Source organism: Pantherophis guttatus, chromosome 1 (genome assembly GCF_059756535.1).
Source record: "Pantherophis guttatus breed Tessera chromosome 1, ASM5975653v1, whole genome shotgun sequence".
Taxonomy (NCBI): domain Eukaryota; kingdom Metazoa; phylum Chordata; class Lepidosauria; order Squamata; family Colubridae; genus Pantherophis; species Pantherophis guttatus.
In genome coordinates this window covers 136,228,425-136,243,188 of record NC_142063.1, presented here as the reverse complement: position 1 = coordinate 136,243,188, position 14,764 = coordinate 136,228,425, and the positions used below count along the sequence as shown (strand labels likewise).

Sequence of the window (14,764 nt, the reverse complement as noted above, 5' to 3'; positions counted from 1 at the left end):
AAGTGTTCCAAAAGCTAGAATGACCATCTAAAGTTAATGATAGTTCTACCATTAATGCCCATGTTATAGTCTATTTAATCCTGTGGCTGATTCTAGCTCCATTGATGCCCTCATTGCTTTTGCTGTTGGCTAGCAGAAAATATAATAAAGGGAAGTGGTCACTGTTTAATAAGAGTTCAACTTTAAATGTAACTACCTTATCAAATAGATTGCAAGAGGTCAATTAAAAAGCAATTGTACTCAACCTTTAGGCCCACAGTATCTGAGTTTACTAATACCTTTTGCCATGCTATTTTATACAAGTAACCCTTGAAGTACAATTGTATTAGAGCCTGCCCATTATAGTCAAAAGTCAGGACAAATGTTAAATGAACTGCCTCACATAATGACCAGCCATTCCTGCTCTCCTCACTGCAATCATTAAACAATTGTGCAGGTTATTAAATGAGCAAAGGACCAAGCTAGGATTCCTGTAAAAGCTTTTTGCTGTTTGTATAACTGCTTTTAGGATCCAGCTAGAACTCTAAAGAAGGGCCTCAAAGGCAGTCAGACAAACAGCAAAATGCTTTCCAAGGACCCAGCTATCTGTCCTGTTTGTTGCACAGGTTGTGCTCTAAATGGCTAAACTTTTTATGGTGACTTTTTTCTTCAACTCCTCAAGGCAAAAAGCTGTAGAAATTTTTTTTTTGCTTGCTTCATTCCTTTCCTGTACTCTTCAGCCTGGAGTCTGAGTAAATAACTAGCAGGTTTGTCAGCCCCTTCTCCAGCATGCAGTAAATTAGCAAATTACTTTTTAAATGGGATAGGTATTGGAGGACAGAGGCAGGGTGCTTCGTTTTAGCACCCAAGGTGTGTGTGTATTGGGGGCGGGGGGAGAGAATGATGAACAAGTCTAGCCTTCGTAACTTTCTTGAATTTATTGAAAAAAATGTCGGTTTTGGGGAAAGAAAAGGCATTAAAGCAAGAGAAAGATTTTAGGAAGCTTATTCTGAAACTACTGCCTTTGCATGCAGGTTCTGGGTTCCCAGAGCTTAGCAAGAACTAAGAGAGGTTTGCAGTTTCTCAACAGCCAGTAATGGGGCTAGAAGCTCCAAAAGCAATTCTGTGAGGAATTTTTAGAGTGCTGAAAATGGAGGCATGGGGAGCAGGCCAAAGTGCTGCAGGGCCCAGTTGGGGCAGGATTGGGGAGAGACAGTTGAGGAAACACTGTCACATCACCATGGTCGGTCATAAGGGCAAATGAACCCAGGGGGTTGGTACAGCCATCATAATTGTGAAACAGAGTCATATGTAATTTGGAGGCATCTGTCATAACTTTGAATGTTCATTTTGTGTCCTGACTTATCTCAAGGGCTACCTGAATAGAGAGCTGAAAATTCTTAGTCAGCTCTAGTAATAGCCTGCTGTATTGATTCTGGGGTACCTGGATTTATGTTGCTTAAGAATATCCTTTTGAATAGGAGAATAGCTATCAAAATGGGAAAGAAAACTGCTATTATTATTACTGCATTTGGATGACCCCAAATTGGTTTTGGAACGTAACTTTCCAATTTATCCTATTGGGCAGTAATCAAGGAAAGCAGCCTGCAAGGGGCGAAATAGACTAGGCAAATTAATTATTTCTATTAAAGCTATTAAATTCTCACAAATTGCTTGTTAGATGTTTGTGGTATCAAGGTTGTATAAAATCCACAGATAAAAGCTTCCTCAGATATAACCTCTGGAAACTTCTGTTGTAGCTTTGAGGGAATGTACAACAAAATCCTAGGCAGCTCCTCCTGGCACCAGATTTCCTGCTACAGAATTAGACTATAAGTACAAAGTAAATCTAGAAAGGCAGGGGAGTCATCCATTTGCTTTCATTCTACAGTAGTCCAGAAAACTGTCAACCTATGAGGTAAACCAGATCAAGAAACTGACCACAGAAAAATTAGAACTATATTTGAGATCAGTGGCAATAAAACAATCTTGCAAATCTGTTTGTGTTTTTCCTTCCCTTTCTCGTATATCCAAAGAAGTTGTCGGAGTCACTCTGAGTCTCTCTCTCTCATTTTTTTTCCTGCATCTGGGCTTACACTTGCTTCTTCTGCACCTGTTATTTTTCTAATGCTTTCTGGCTGCTCTTTCCAAGATCATTTCTATGCCCATCTCTAGAAATCAGGGTCATTCCGTTAGGATTAGTTCTTGGCCAATCCATTGAGCAGTCCAAGGGGGTGAACTTCTACCTCTAGTGGAACTTCATCCACTTGTATCATGGGGAGGAATGGAATGATGGTGAAGCAACATTGTCTCCATAATTTTGAACATAGCCAGTTACAGTTCTGGTATCAGGCAAGACAATGTTGGACATGAAATGATTCTTAATTGGAGGAATGGAGAAAACAGAAAACTTTTTTTAAGGTCAGAAATGCAACCTAATGTCAGATATGTCTCTGCCTTTCCTCTTTAATAAATTGTCAGGGGTAGATGAGGGTTCAAAACCACATTATCTAGAATTGACCAAGGATACAGGAGTATGAAAGTTTTACAATTTACAAGCTGAGCTTCACATTTTAGCTTAACAAAAAAATAATAATCACAAAGTATATTTGCAGATATAGAAGCATGTATTAACATATTAGAAGAAAAAAGTCCAATAGCTAAAATGAATAGACATCAGCAATTTTTCTTTTTTTTAAAAAAATGGAAATATTTTGTAGGTCTACCTATTTATCTCTGAAAATTGCTACCTTTAAAAAGTTGTAATATTTACTCTAGGATTTCTCTTCTAGAACTTGGCTTATTTTAATGTTTAATGTCTAGAATTATTTCCCCTCTTTTAAGCCATTTCAGGAAGTTTCTTATATCTCTGAGTAGGTATATGGGTGATGATGATGGAAACTTCCACAATTTTTCTTCTATTCCAACCCACTAGTTTCAATAAACTTATTTTTGATCATAATATTTTTCATGTTCTAGTTATTTATTCTGGACAGAATGGGGACAGGCACCATGTATAGGCAAGGCTCGTTTAGATGGATCAGAGAAGACTATTCTTGTTGGTACTGGTGCCATGTGGCCTAATGGAGTTTCTGTTGATCTTGAGGTGAATTTTTCTATTTTTTCTACATATAATTCATGCTACATTATGCTAAGATATGAATATCACAATATATATTTATTGCCTTAATTAAAAATAGGATAAAATATTTGGAGTTTACTTTTTGATCGATTCTTAGGAAAATAAATTATATTGGTGTGATGCTCGAATGGACAAGATAGAAAGAATTGACCTTGAGAGTGGAAGAAATCGGGAGATTGTACTGTCAGGAAGTAATGTGGATATGTTTTCAGTCACAGTCTTTGGGGCTTACATCTACTGGTCTGACAGGTAATTTATTTTTCTATAAGTATTTGTGTTTCAAAATGTTACTTCTGTGCCAGATATTTCACCCCTATAGAAATAGCTATTCTTCAGCAATATCACTAAAAGGATCTCACATAGTGATAGAGATTTTTTTAAAAGGCAGTTTAATATTCAACATAGCTAAACTATATCAACATTGCAAACTAAAAGCAAAACAAAACACCACAGTTTCTTCATTTTCTGTAGGCCATATGTTCCTTGCATATTAATGTCTCTTTCACTTTTAATTAGTTGAGAACTATGGGTCAGATACCTTCAACATTTTTTGGCAGAGCTCATGCAAATGGATCTATCAGACGAAGCAAAAAAAATGATGCCACAGAGACAGTATCCATGAGGACAGGCCTAGGCATAAACTTGAAGGAAGTAAAGGTTTTCAACAGAGGTCGTGAAAAAGGTAACTCTTATTGTAGACTCAAGTGTTTGATTGTACCTGTGGAGATAGTGTGGTGATGATGCTATTATTTACCACAATGAATTCTGGAATAAATGAATGATTTAAGTTTTCCATAGTGGATATTGGCATTAGCTTATAAAACATCCGGATGAGTTTTATTCGTTTAGGAACAAAAATCTGAAACAATACACACACAACCTTAAAATGACTCAAAACTGTAGGAGATTGCTTAACACTTCAGAAGACAGGAGGAGGTTTCAAAAAGATCTTGAACACAGGATTTTCCCAACGAAATGAAATTCAACTGTAAGAAATGTACAGTTCTGCACCAGTAGGAAACAAAAATCAGATGCACAGATATAGGTAGGACAAGGCTCAGCAGTAGTACTTGTGAAATAGAAGGATCTTGGTGTCCTACTAGACCATAGTTTAAACATGAATCAGCAGTACACTATAGTTGCCAAAATACATACCGTATTTTCCGGCGTATAAGACAACTTTTTATCACATGAAAATCTTCTCAAAAATCGGGGGTCGTCTTATATGCCGGGTGTCGTTCTCCTGTAACCAGGTAGACCAGCCCAAAAAGCTCTGACGAGCCTTAAATGGCTCTGACGAGCCAAGCTCTGACCATCCCAGCTGAGTTGCCTGCTAATCAGGCAACTCAGCTGGGATCGCCAGAGCCATTTAAAAGGAAAAAACTTTTTTTCTTTTACATGGCTCTGGCGATCCAAGCTCTGACGATCCCAGCTGAGTTGCCTTCTAATCAGGCAACTCAGCTTGGATCGCCAGAGCCATGTAAAAGAAAAAAATTTTCCCCCTCCAGCTTGCTTACCTTAGCTGCTAGTCACAATGCTTGCCTTGCTTCGCTTGCCTGCAATCCATTCCATCAGCAAGCAACTCCCTGCCTGCAATCAAGCAGGCATGGAGTTGTGGACTTCAACTCCCAGAATTCCTCAGCCAGCAAAGCAAAGCTGGCTGAGGAATTCTGGGAGTTGAAGTCTACAAGTCTTAAAGTTGCCAAGGTTGGAGACCTCTGTTCTATTGGGTAAATTTTTTTCCCCTTTGGGAGCTTTAAAAAAAATAGTTAATTGGGGGTTTTTTTAGTTGTTCTTTTTTAGACCTAGTCATTTAAAGTTTAGGAAGTTTTAAATTTAGCTTTCATATAAAAATAAAATAAAATAAAATTTGTGCAGCTTTCTGAGATTTAGTATGTTTCTGTAGTGTTTCACTCTAACTACACAAACACACAAAATCTCACAAAGCTGTATGTGGAATTTTGTATGTGTAAAGTGTGAAAGTTGGTTTTTTGGGTTTTTTGTGGCTGTGTGAGGTTCCTGCTTGTTGCAGGGGCCATTTTGGGTCTAGCACAGCTGCTTTTACATTGTGGGTGAGCCAGTTGTGTTGTGTTGTGTGTGTTTAGAGTGTGAAAGTTTTTTGGGGGGACTTTTTGTGGCTGTGTGAGGTTCCTGCTTGTTACAGGGGCCATTTTGAGTCTAGCACAGCTGCTTTTACATTGTAGGTGAGCCAGTTGATGTTTTTTAATTTTTATTTGGTGTGCATTGGAAGAGGGGCAGTCTTATATGGCAAGTATAGCCCAAACCCTATATTTTAACAGGAAAAGTTGGGGGTCGTCTTATACGCCCAGTCGTCTTATACGCCGGAAAATACGGTAATGTAATCTTGGGCTGCATCAATGTAGATATAATGCTGAGATCACAGGAAGTAATTTTTCTACTTATATTGCATTGGTTGGACCACAACTGGAACATTATGTCTTTTAGCCTCTACAATAGATATAGGATATTGAGAAATTTGAAAGAGTGCAATGAAGAGTGAAAGATGATGGCATGCTTGACGGCTACATCTAATAAATAGTAGTTAAAAGAACTAAGTATGCTGAGCCTAAATAAGAGAGGACTAAGAGGAGACATCACAGTAGTCTTCCAATACTTGAATGACTGTTATAAGGAAGAGGATGTGGATTTATTTTCCATAGTGCTGAGGAGGTAGAACAAAAACCACTGGGTGGAAGCTTTACTGTGAGAGATTCAAACCTGGAATAAGGAGATATTTCCTGACTTTGAGGGCTATTAAGCCTGTCTACTGGAGTTATGGGTATTCCATCATTGGAAATTTTAAAGCAAAGGTTGGGCAGCTGTTTGTCTGAGATGATCTGAGTATTCCTAGGAAGGGTGTTAGACAACAAGATACTCATATTAAGGTATATATTTGGTTTAATTAAAGAGATGATTTGTAAAAGTTTCCAGATTCCTCTTTTCAATCATTTTTTCAGGAGGGGGTGAACAAATCTGAAAATGTTTAAAAGATGTTTAAAATTAGCAGCATAGTTTTTGAGGAGGAAGACAAAGAAGTGAATATAAATTTTTGTACATTAGGAGACAATAAAGATATAAACACAGGAACCCCAACCCCTCAGTAGATAAGCAGCTCACAAAAAGTTCTAAAAGTTGTGTTGTGATGAAGATTGTGTTTTTGAAGGTTCTGCATGGTGGTTATTGTTAGGAAAATATTTTTCTATGTGATTCCCAGATTTAGCTTTGTGTGTCACTGTTTACAGCATTAGCCCTCTTTCCCTGCTGTTAGAAAGTGGTTGAGAGGCATAAATAGTGCATAAAATGTTCTCTCAAGTTATTAGATTTTCCCACAAGCTGACCAACTGAGCAATCACCACAGCTGCCACAGTACCCAACCTGGATGATCCTGGCTGGTGTTGTAAGATAAGATTTCTCTCATCCTTCTTCTGTTGCACTTCACAAAGAATGTTTTCTTCATCTTTTTCTCATAGGATATATTCTGCAGGGTTAGGGTTACGATTAGGGTTAGGGTTCTGCAGAAAGCTAAGAGGGGCTCTGAAACATACAAAATTGAAGCAAATACCAGCTTTATGACTACAAGAAACCATGGGACCATGTTGATTGTACAAAACAGCTTAATATATGGTAGTTCTTCAAAGTTAGCTCTTTGAAACTTTGTCAGATACAAAGTACCCGTTTGAAGCTTGATGCAGCCGTAATTGTCAGGGCAAATATAAATGAGAATATTCTTTTTTACTTCTGCGTCAAATCTCTATTCTATTTTGAACTCAAGTTGTTTTCTTATATTGAGACTGTTATTTATAACTGCCAAATTTGATCAGTTTATATTTTGGCAATGAAAGGCTCTTATAAAATAAGAATATTATTGTATTAGAGAAATTTGAAGCATTTTTTAATACCTGACTTATTTTTCTTAATATTTTCATTCATTCATTCACTATTTTCAGTCTAAATCAACTCACTGCAAGATGAAGGCCTCCTCAGTTGCTTTATGCCTTGCCCATTTGCCACATAGTACACCTTTGAAATGGGTGTCATAATTTGTCCAATGCTTCTTTAGGTGTTTTCTGGGTCTTTCAAAATTATACAATACTCCCATTCTTGACTAAAAGATTTTAGTGATGAAGTTATTGAAAAATCTCTGAATCAGAAACACGGCACTGTCAAACTAAATATGACCATAAAATGGTATTATAGCTTTAGTTTTATCAACTGTCTAATTTGTAGCAGTAAGCCATGAATTTAAGCCATGAAAGACTTTAACCTGCTAATTCCTGTGTAATTGAAATGCATAAGAAATTCATTTTGGCAAAAAAATTGACCATTTGGCAACAGTGTATTGGCTTAATATCTGTTTAAAACTAGTGTGGAATCTGCTGTTGCTTGGCTGCCTTCAAACACTGGAATAAAAACTGCAGTTTTGAGTTTTCCTAAAAATGTGCTTATAATTTCTCGCCCTTTAAAATATTCCCACCCCACCCCCAGAGCACAAATAACAACTAATTTTTCATTTTGTTTTCATTGTAATTGTTTCAATGAACACGAATGCTTTTTTAAATATATATAACACATAACAAATATCAACAGTGCCAAAACAATCTGTGTTGTTCAATTGTAATTGTATCAATGAATGTGTGTATGTTTGTGTGTGTGTGTGTGTGTTCTTTTACTTCTTATATACAGAAAAACAGGCTTCTTTCACACACAAATATTTAGATCCAGCAAGTGAGCAAGCTGGCAGAAAGTATGGGGGAAAATTTCAGTGTTTCACTCACATTCCCTCTTTGGACTTCCCACTTTCTCAAAGAATAGATTTATGAACAGTAGATGTACATACAGGAACAGGATATTAAGAAAGTTATCTTTCTGCTTCTGCTGTCAAAGAAATCATTCAGAGAACAAGTCAGAAGCTGATCTAGTTCTAAATAAAAATCTGTCAATACTTTAATATGCTTAAAATTAGCTTATTACTGTCAATGTAAGTTTAATAACATTTTAGATTTAAATTTAGATTTTTTAAAATCCTGCCTATATTATTTTCATTCAAAGAAGTGCAAACATAGCTAATACTCCTTTAGTTTCCTGTTTTCCTCACAACAACAGTCCTCTAAAGCAGCAGCCAAAACCTTTTAAGCACCAGGAACTGGTTCCATGGAGAAGGTTTTTCTGTGGACTGGAGGGAGCGTGGTTTTGTGTGTTGCCTGCATCCTGTGGATAGGGCTTCACTTGTTTGCGTAAATGTGTGGACCGGTTGCTGGCATGCTGCAGTCCAGTGCTGGTCTATTCTAAAGTAAGTTGGACTGAGAGTGACTCACCCAAAGTCACTTAGCTGGCTTTCTTGACAACAGCAGGATTAGAATTCAGTCTCCTGGTTTCTAATTTAGTGCCTTAATTACTAGACTAAATTGGTTTTCTTTTTTGACATATAAGTTGAATTAAACATGAAAATTAAGCATGATATAAATGAATACACTATGTTTATATGTTTTATTTTTATAATGTAGTATATATATATTTTTCCCCTGTAGGAACCAACAGTTGTGCCAAAAACAATGGTGGGTGTCAGCAACTTTGTCTCTATCGGGGAAATGCACAGAGAACTTGTGCTTGTGCACATGGTTATTTAGCAGAGGATGGTGTGACGTGCTTAAGACATGATGGCTACTTGCTTTATTCAGGAAGAACAATACTAAAAACTATACATCTTTCAGATGAGACAAACTTAAATTCACCAGTGCAACCTTATGAAAATCCAGAATATTTCAAAAATGTAATAGCATTGACTTTTGACTATAGACAGAAAGGAAGAGGAACTAATCGAATCTTCTTTAGTGATGCACATTTTGGAAACATACAACTTATTAAAGATGATTGGACGGGTAGAAAAATTATACTTGAAAGTAAGTATACTTTCTAACAATGGAGTGCATTTCTTTATATTTATTTACTTACCAACAATTGTATATTGTCTAGTGTTTGCAACTCTGGGTGGCATATAGGTTTATTAAAAGTTTATTAAATTTATTAAATTTATTCTATTTCATTGAACTAAATGATCTGGATAAAGAGATAAACATTTGTAAACATGTTGGCAGATCATGATCCCATTTCCTTAAATGAAAACTTTTAGAAATGTTTTTTGCTGAATAAGGAGAATTGGAGGGAAGGGGGAGAATTCTGAAAGCAAAACTTCTAGAACTGGGTAGACATCCGTGATCACAAAAATTAACTGAATCATTATAGTAATGATAAATTTAAGATTTGCAATTCAAGATTTGCAACAGGCATAAGTTATTGGCATCATTAACTGTGGCTCCCAATTAGCTTAAAATGCCATATATAGACATCAGGACATATTTTGTATCCAGCTTCTATCAATTTTTTTTTTAAAAAAAATAAAATTATATGTTTAGTTATTTTGCTTAAGAATATTCAGTTTTGAAATCTGATGTTAAGAATTCACATGTTGAAATACCATGTGAAACAATGACCACCCTGTCCCTTGCATACTGTTTTTACATTTTATCTTATTTTTAATTCTCACTTTTACTTTTGTTTTCTTCCTCATTCAATCTGTCATTCAATACTATATCATCTTTTTTAACTGCCTCCTTTAATCTTTTCAAATACTTAGGGTAACACTTGGTATTTTAGCTAAAATATTTGAAAGCTATGCAATACTATTCCCACCATCAAGAAAGAATTCTGCATGGAATACTAATATAACTAAGGCTAATACCTTAGTCTACACTTCCTTATTTTACTAGAAAGCATCCTGTGAAAGTCTTTGTTGACCAAAGCCATAATAAGGAGTGGAGGTCAATATCTGTTAGTCCTTTGAGTGGTAACATGCTAAACTTCAGGGGACAAAGAGGGCAAATGATAAAATCATGTAATAATCATGCAAATTCCATTATTCCATACTTGCATCAGACATTAGGATACAAATACCTGATCACAACATTTACATGGTTACATTACAGTGTACATATTGTCTTGTTGGCATAATTGTAGTTTGCTTTTAATGCCACTATTGATGTGCCAATTTGAAATGTAGTTGGAATGAACAGCAAAGGGAATAATGAATGAAACTAAAGAAAACAAGAAAAATAATATGATTTGTATCACTGAAACTAATAGAAAGAGAAAGGATGTCACAGATATTTTCCCCCTGAAAACGATCTGAACGTATGGCATATAGATGATGAATACATGCAGGGAAATGAAGTGCTGTGGTTAACTATGAATAAAATAAAAATAATGTTAGAAAATATAAAATGGTATTGTCTAAATATTAGGCATGCAGGAAATATGAATCTATAGGTTGATAGTAATTGCACTTTATGTTCTATTACAAGGTGATAAGGGAAAAAATATGGGGGGGTGTACAATATTTTCAATAAATACAATCCAAATAAACATTTTGTTAAGTGATATTATGAGTGGATGACTGAAATAAAGTGAGAAAATACTGGAAAAAAAATATTGGATTATTTAGATACAAAAAACTAAATAAGAATTATGACTGTTCAGTAATTACTTGCTTAGAAAAAGGACTCTTACTACATTATCAAATACATGATTAATAAATATTTATTAAAGCTATTCCAAAGTACAAAAAGTGAATGAATATAAAGCTAAAACATTATTGATTTTACTGTCTACAATGAAATATTGAGGTAATTAGTAAAGTTTGTGAGAAGTGGTCAAAAGGAATTGGAACTCACAATTGCTTTTTAAGAGTCAAGGATCCAGTCTGGAATGCTCAGAGTCAAGACACTCATGTAAAATGAATCAGGGTTTTTTTTGTTTTTGTTTTTGTTTTTGTTTTTTTTGGGGGGGGGGGTACCAGAGGTTATAGTATTCAAAACCTGAAATGGGGATAATTAGGTTACACAGATTAAGAACCACTGGTATAATATGCACAGACAGGAAAAGTAGTGAAAGAGACAAAAGAATCATTAAAATTAAAAGGATGACAAATGAAGAATGACTTTGATAATTTTTTTAAATTGTTTCGGAACTAGGAAAAAATGTTAAAAATAGTGAATAAAATTAATAATAAAAGTTAAGTCAATGGGAATGAAAACGAGATGTGGAAATGCTAGATTTATGTAGTGTTTTAAAGATACGAGAGTTATATGGGAGTTATAGTAATATGTCAAATAATAGATTTGAAACATATACTATAGATTAGTTGTTTAAGTGTGACAGGGAAAAATAGAATGAAATTTGCAGTGGCAAAAACTAGAGCAAGCAGATTAACATTTGTACTTTGATAAAATATTTTCTTGAGGGTAAGAAAATGAATGGAAATTTTAGATGTATAAGTGCCACTAGGAAACTGATGGGTAGTATGTGGTCCACTGTGAGGAAGAAATGTTTGTCCAAAGAAGCAACATGGTTGTTATAAATGTGGACTGTTGCCCAGTTTGCTTTTTGAAAATGAAAGTTGAGTGTGTCAGGACAAACAAGTAAAAAAATTAATGTTAAGAGAATGTGCTACTTAAATATGTGATAAAACATCAAGAATAAGTGGTTATTGAATAAATATGGATTTAAAATAAGTGACTAGTATAATACAAATACATGAAGAAAGGTGAATGAGTCAAAAGGATAGAGAGGATTGAGAAATAACTGATGGCATGTAATTGATAAGCTCCTGAAAAAGAGAATGATGAGACATTGAAAGAACAAAGGTCAATACATGAATTGGTATGTAGATGTGGTGGAAGCAAGGATGGCTTGTAAGGATAGAAATAAATGGTGAAGAATAATACATGGTGTGGAAGTAAATAGTTTTTCGTGTCCTCAGCTGCACTCCTCTCCCCTCTCCTTCCCTCAATTTGTATAATATTACTTTATTCCTGAAAAGAATTAGCATGATGGATATGCACGTGTGTAGAATCAATATAAGTAAGTACACTTCTTTTAGGATTGAAAAACCAATTTTTTCTTCTTTAATATATTTCTATTTTTTTAAGTGTGTACGTTTAATAGTTTAAAAACTGATGCTATATTCAGAAAAATACAGAAGCTATCAACAAACAATATTTCATTCCAAAGTATAGCATCAATCTGGTAGTTTTGTCATGGAATTTGCACACTTCCTAAATCAGTCTGAATTTCAACAGGAAGTTTAAAAGAAGCTATAGGCTCAAAATAATGGGTAAAATCAGGAATGCATATTTATTGCATAATTATATCTTTAAATATGAATAACATGAAAAGTAAAAACAGTAGATTATAGTTTATTGCTAATTTAAGCAACAAATGTCAAAGGTAATTTTTACATCTCCTTTATTTTGTTCCATAAATAGATACAGAGATGATCATCAGTGTTAAGTTAAATAGATCAACCAAAACATGTTAGCACAACATTTCATTTAATTTAAATGAGAAATATCTCTGCTCAGTCATAAAGAAGGTCAAGATTGCAGTTCTCGGCAACATTATGAAAGTGGTTTGTCATTATCTTTTCCTGGAATATTTTTCAATTTTCAGTCCAACCTGTGTTTCTCTATTCTCCCATTTAGGCTTTAGCCAGGTCTGCCTCTACTTATCTTCTAAGCCCAGACAAAGTCAATGAAGTGCTGTTACCTAGATGTCCTGAAGTGAATCATTGTAGTTGAATCATAAATCACAAAGTCATTTTAGGAAAGTCACTGTTGTTGGAATTCGGGTCAGAATCATACTTTCTGCTTTCTCTAACCCTGCCAGGCCATTGCAAATCCACCCTTCTGTTCAATATCTGCTTCTTACTCCCTTTGTAAGATATGTCTGCTTACATTCCTTTTTTTTTTTTTAATTTGATTTATATGCCGCCCTTCTCCGGAGACTCAGGGTGGCTTACAATGTGCTCAGCAATAGCCTTCATCCTTTTGTATATTTATACAAAGTCAGCTTATTGCCCCCACAAACTGGATCTTCATTTCACCTACCTTAGAAAGGATGGAAGGCTGAGTCAACCTTGAGCCTGGTGAGATTCGAACCCTGCAGTAATTGCAGGCAGCTGGTCTTAATAACCAGCTTAATAACAGGGTGCCTTAGACCACTGTACTACCAAGGCTCTTTTGGCCAAATGACAGCCCTAAGCCCAATTGGCCAGATTACTTGGCATGCCACCACCCCCTTTCCAGCAGCTACACCTGCGTTATGCAGCAATTTTAATTTGGATTGCCATGTTCCTACATTCTTGGCAAGCAACTGCCATATTTTATTATCTTGATCCAGGAATAGTTTGTTAAATCATCCTTAGCCCATGTTTCCTTGTCCATTTTCTCCACCCCTCTAGAAACTCCTTGCTCCATTCAATCCTTACACTCCCCAATGTTCTCTTTTGATTTCTGCTCCCCTTACTTTGTAATACCTTCCGCATAATATTGTAAAGCCTCCCTCTCAGTTTTCTCCTCCCTCCCATCTTCAAGCTGCTACCCAGTTTTATTGAATGCTACTTTGCTTCTCTTAAACTGAATCATCACTTGTTTCTTACTACAATGTTTCAACGGATCTATAGTGGTTATATAAGAGATTGTAAAGGTGTTCATGTATACAGAGATCCAGAAAGTAAAGGAAAAGAGTGGAAATTAGTGTGGACGAAACAGACCCTAACAGGAGAAAGTAGGCATAAATTCACCTGCTAAAACAGATGCCAGCCTATGAGGATTGTCTTCCTTATGCCGATGGGAAGGGCAAGAAGTAGGGAAACAGTTAATCAGAACCTGTAATGACCATTATCCAGACTGAATTCAGATCTGCCCTGTTGTCAGACCCTTACAGTCCAGACTGAAATGTTTAAAGTCAACTTCAGGAAACAGCATGGAAAAAAAGCATAACATAGGAGTAGCTTCACTTAAAATCCTCACTAATTAAGATAATTTATATCAATGGTATATAGAATATTACCAATCTACCTTTATATTTTATTTGGACATTTACCACATAGGAAAAAAAAATCATACAATCCACATACCCATCAAAACATGTGTATCTACAGCATATATCTAATCACACATATGATGTATGGGAACCTAAAGACACATAAGCTTCCTTTTGCTAAACAGTTTTTTCACTTCAGTGAACAGATTTATATCTCACAAGCATCACACTGCTTAACATGTTTTAGTTCACTGGACACAGATTTACTACTTAGAAATAATCCATTATTATGTTTCTAGTTCAATGGAAATAGATTTACTACTTACATACAAACCATTATCAAACATAGTTCCAATTCATTGAATATTGATTTAGAATTCATAAACAATCCGTTATCTGACAAATTTTCATTTCACTGAACAGATTTGTAACTCATAAACAACCCATTATCCAACAAATTTCTTTCCAGCTCACTGAAAGTAGATTTACAATATATCAACAATCTATTATCTAATATATTTCCAATTCGCTGAAAAGAGATGTAGAAGTTACAAGGATATTAATAACTAATAAAATGTATGTGTGTGTATATGTGTATGTATGTATATACTGTATGTATATATATATGTGTGTGTGTGTGTGTGTGTGTGTGTGTGTGTGTGTTTGTAGATTTTCACGGGTGAAGGTATGCAAGTCTTGGTGTATTCGGGTCTTCTCCCGTGTAAGATTGAGAGTACTTTGACA

At 35.3% G+C, this 14,764-nt stretch overlaps 1 protein-coding gene across 4 annotated transcripts in view; it reads left to right on the top strand.

Moving 5' to 3' along the window:
- The window catches only part of LRP1B (LDL receptor related protein 1B), a 986,195-nt gene that overhangs the window by 818,427 nt on the left and 153,004 nt on the right, over nucleotides 1-14,764 (top strand). For all 4 annotated transcript variants that reach the window (XR_004592513.3, XM_034424500.3, XM_034424507.3 and 1 more), the window contains exons 38-41: nucleotides 2,959-3,085; nucleotides 3,219-3,370; nucleotides 3,679-3,803; nucleotides 8,671-9,042. Coding sequence is in view for 3 of the 4 variants with exons in the window: in XM_034424500.3 (XP_034280391.2) it covers nucleotides 2,959-3,085; nucleotides 3,219-3,370; nucleotides 3,679-3,803; nucleotides 8,671-9,042 (776 nt within the window). In the remaining variant the exon portion in view is untranslated. The remainder of the gene's footprint in view (nucleotides 1-2,958; nucleotides 3,086-3,218; nucleotides 3,371-3,678; nucleotides 3,804-8,670; nucleotides 9,043-14,764) is intronic.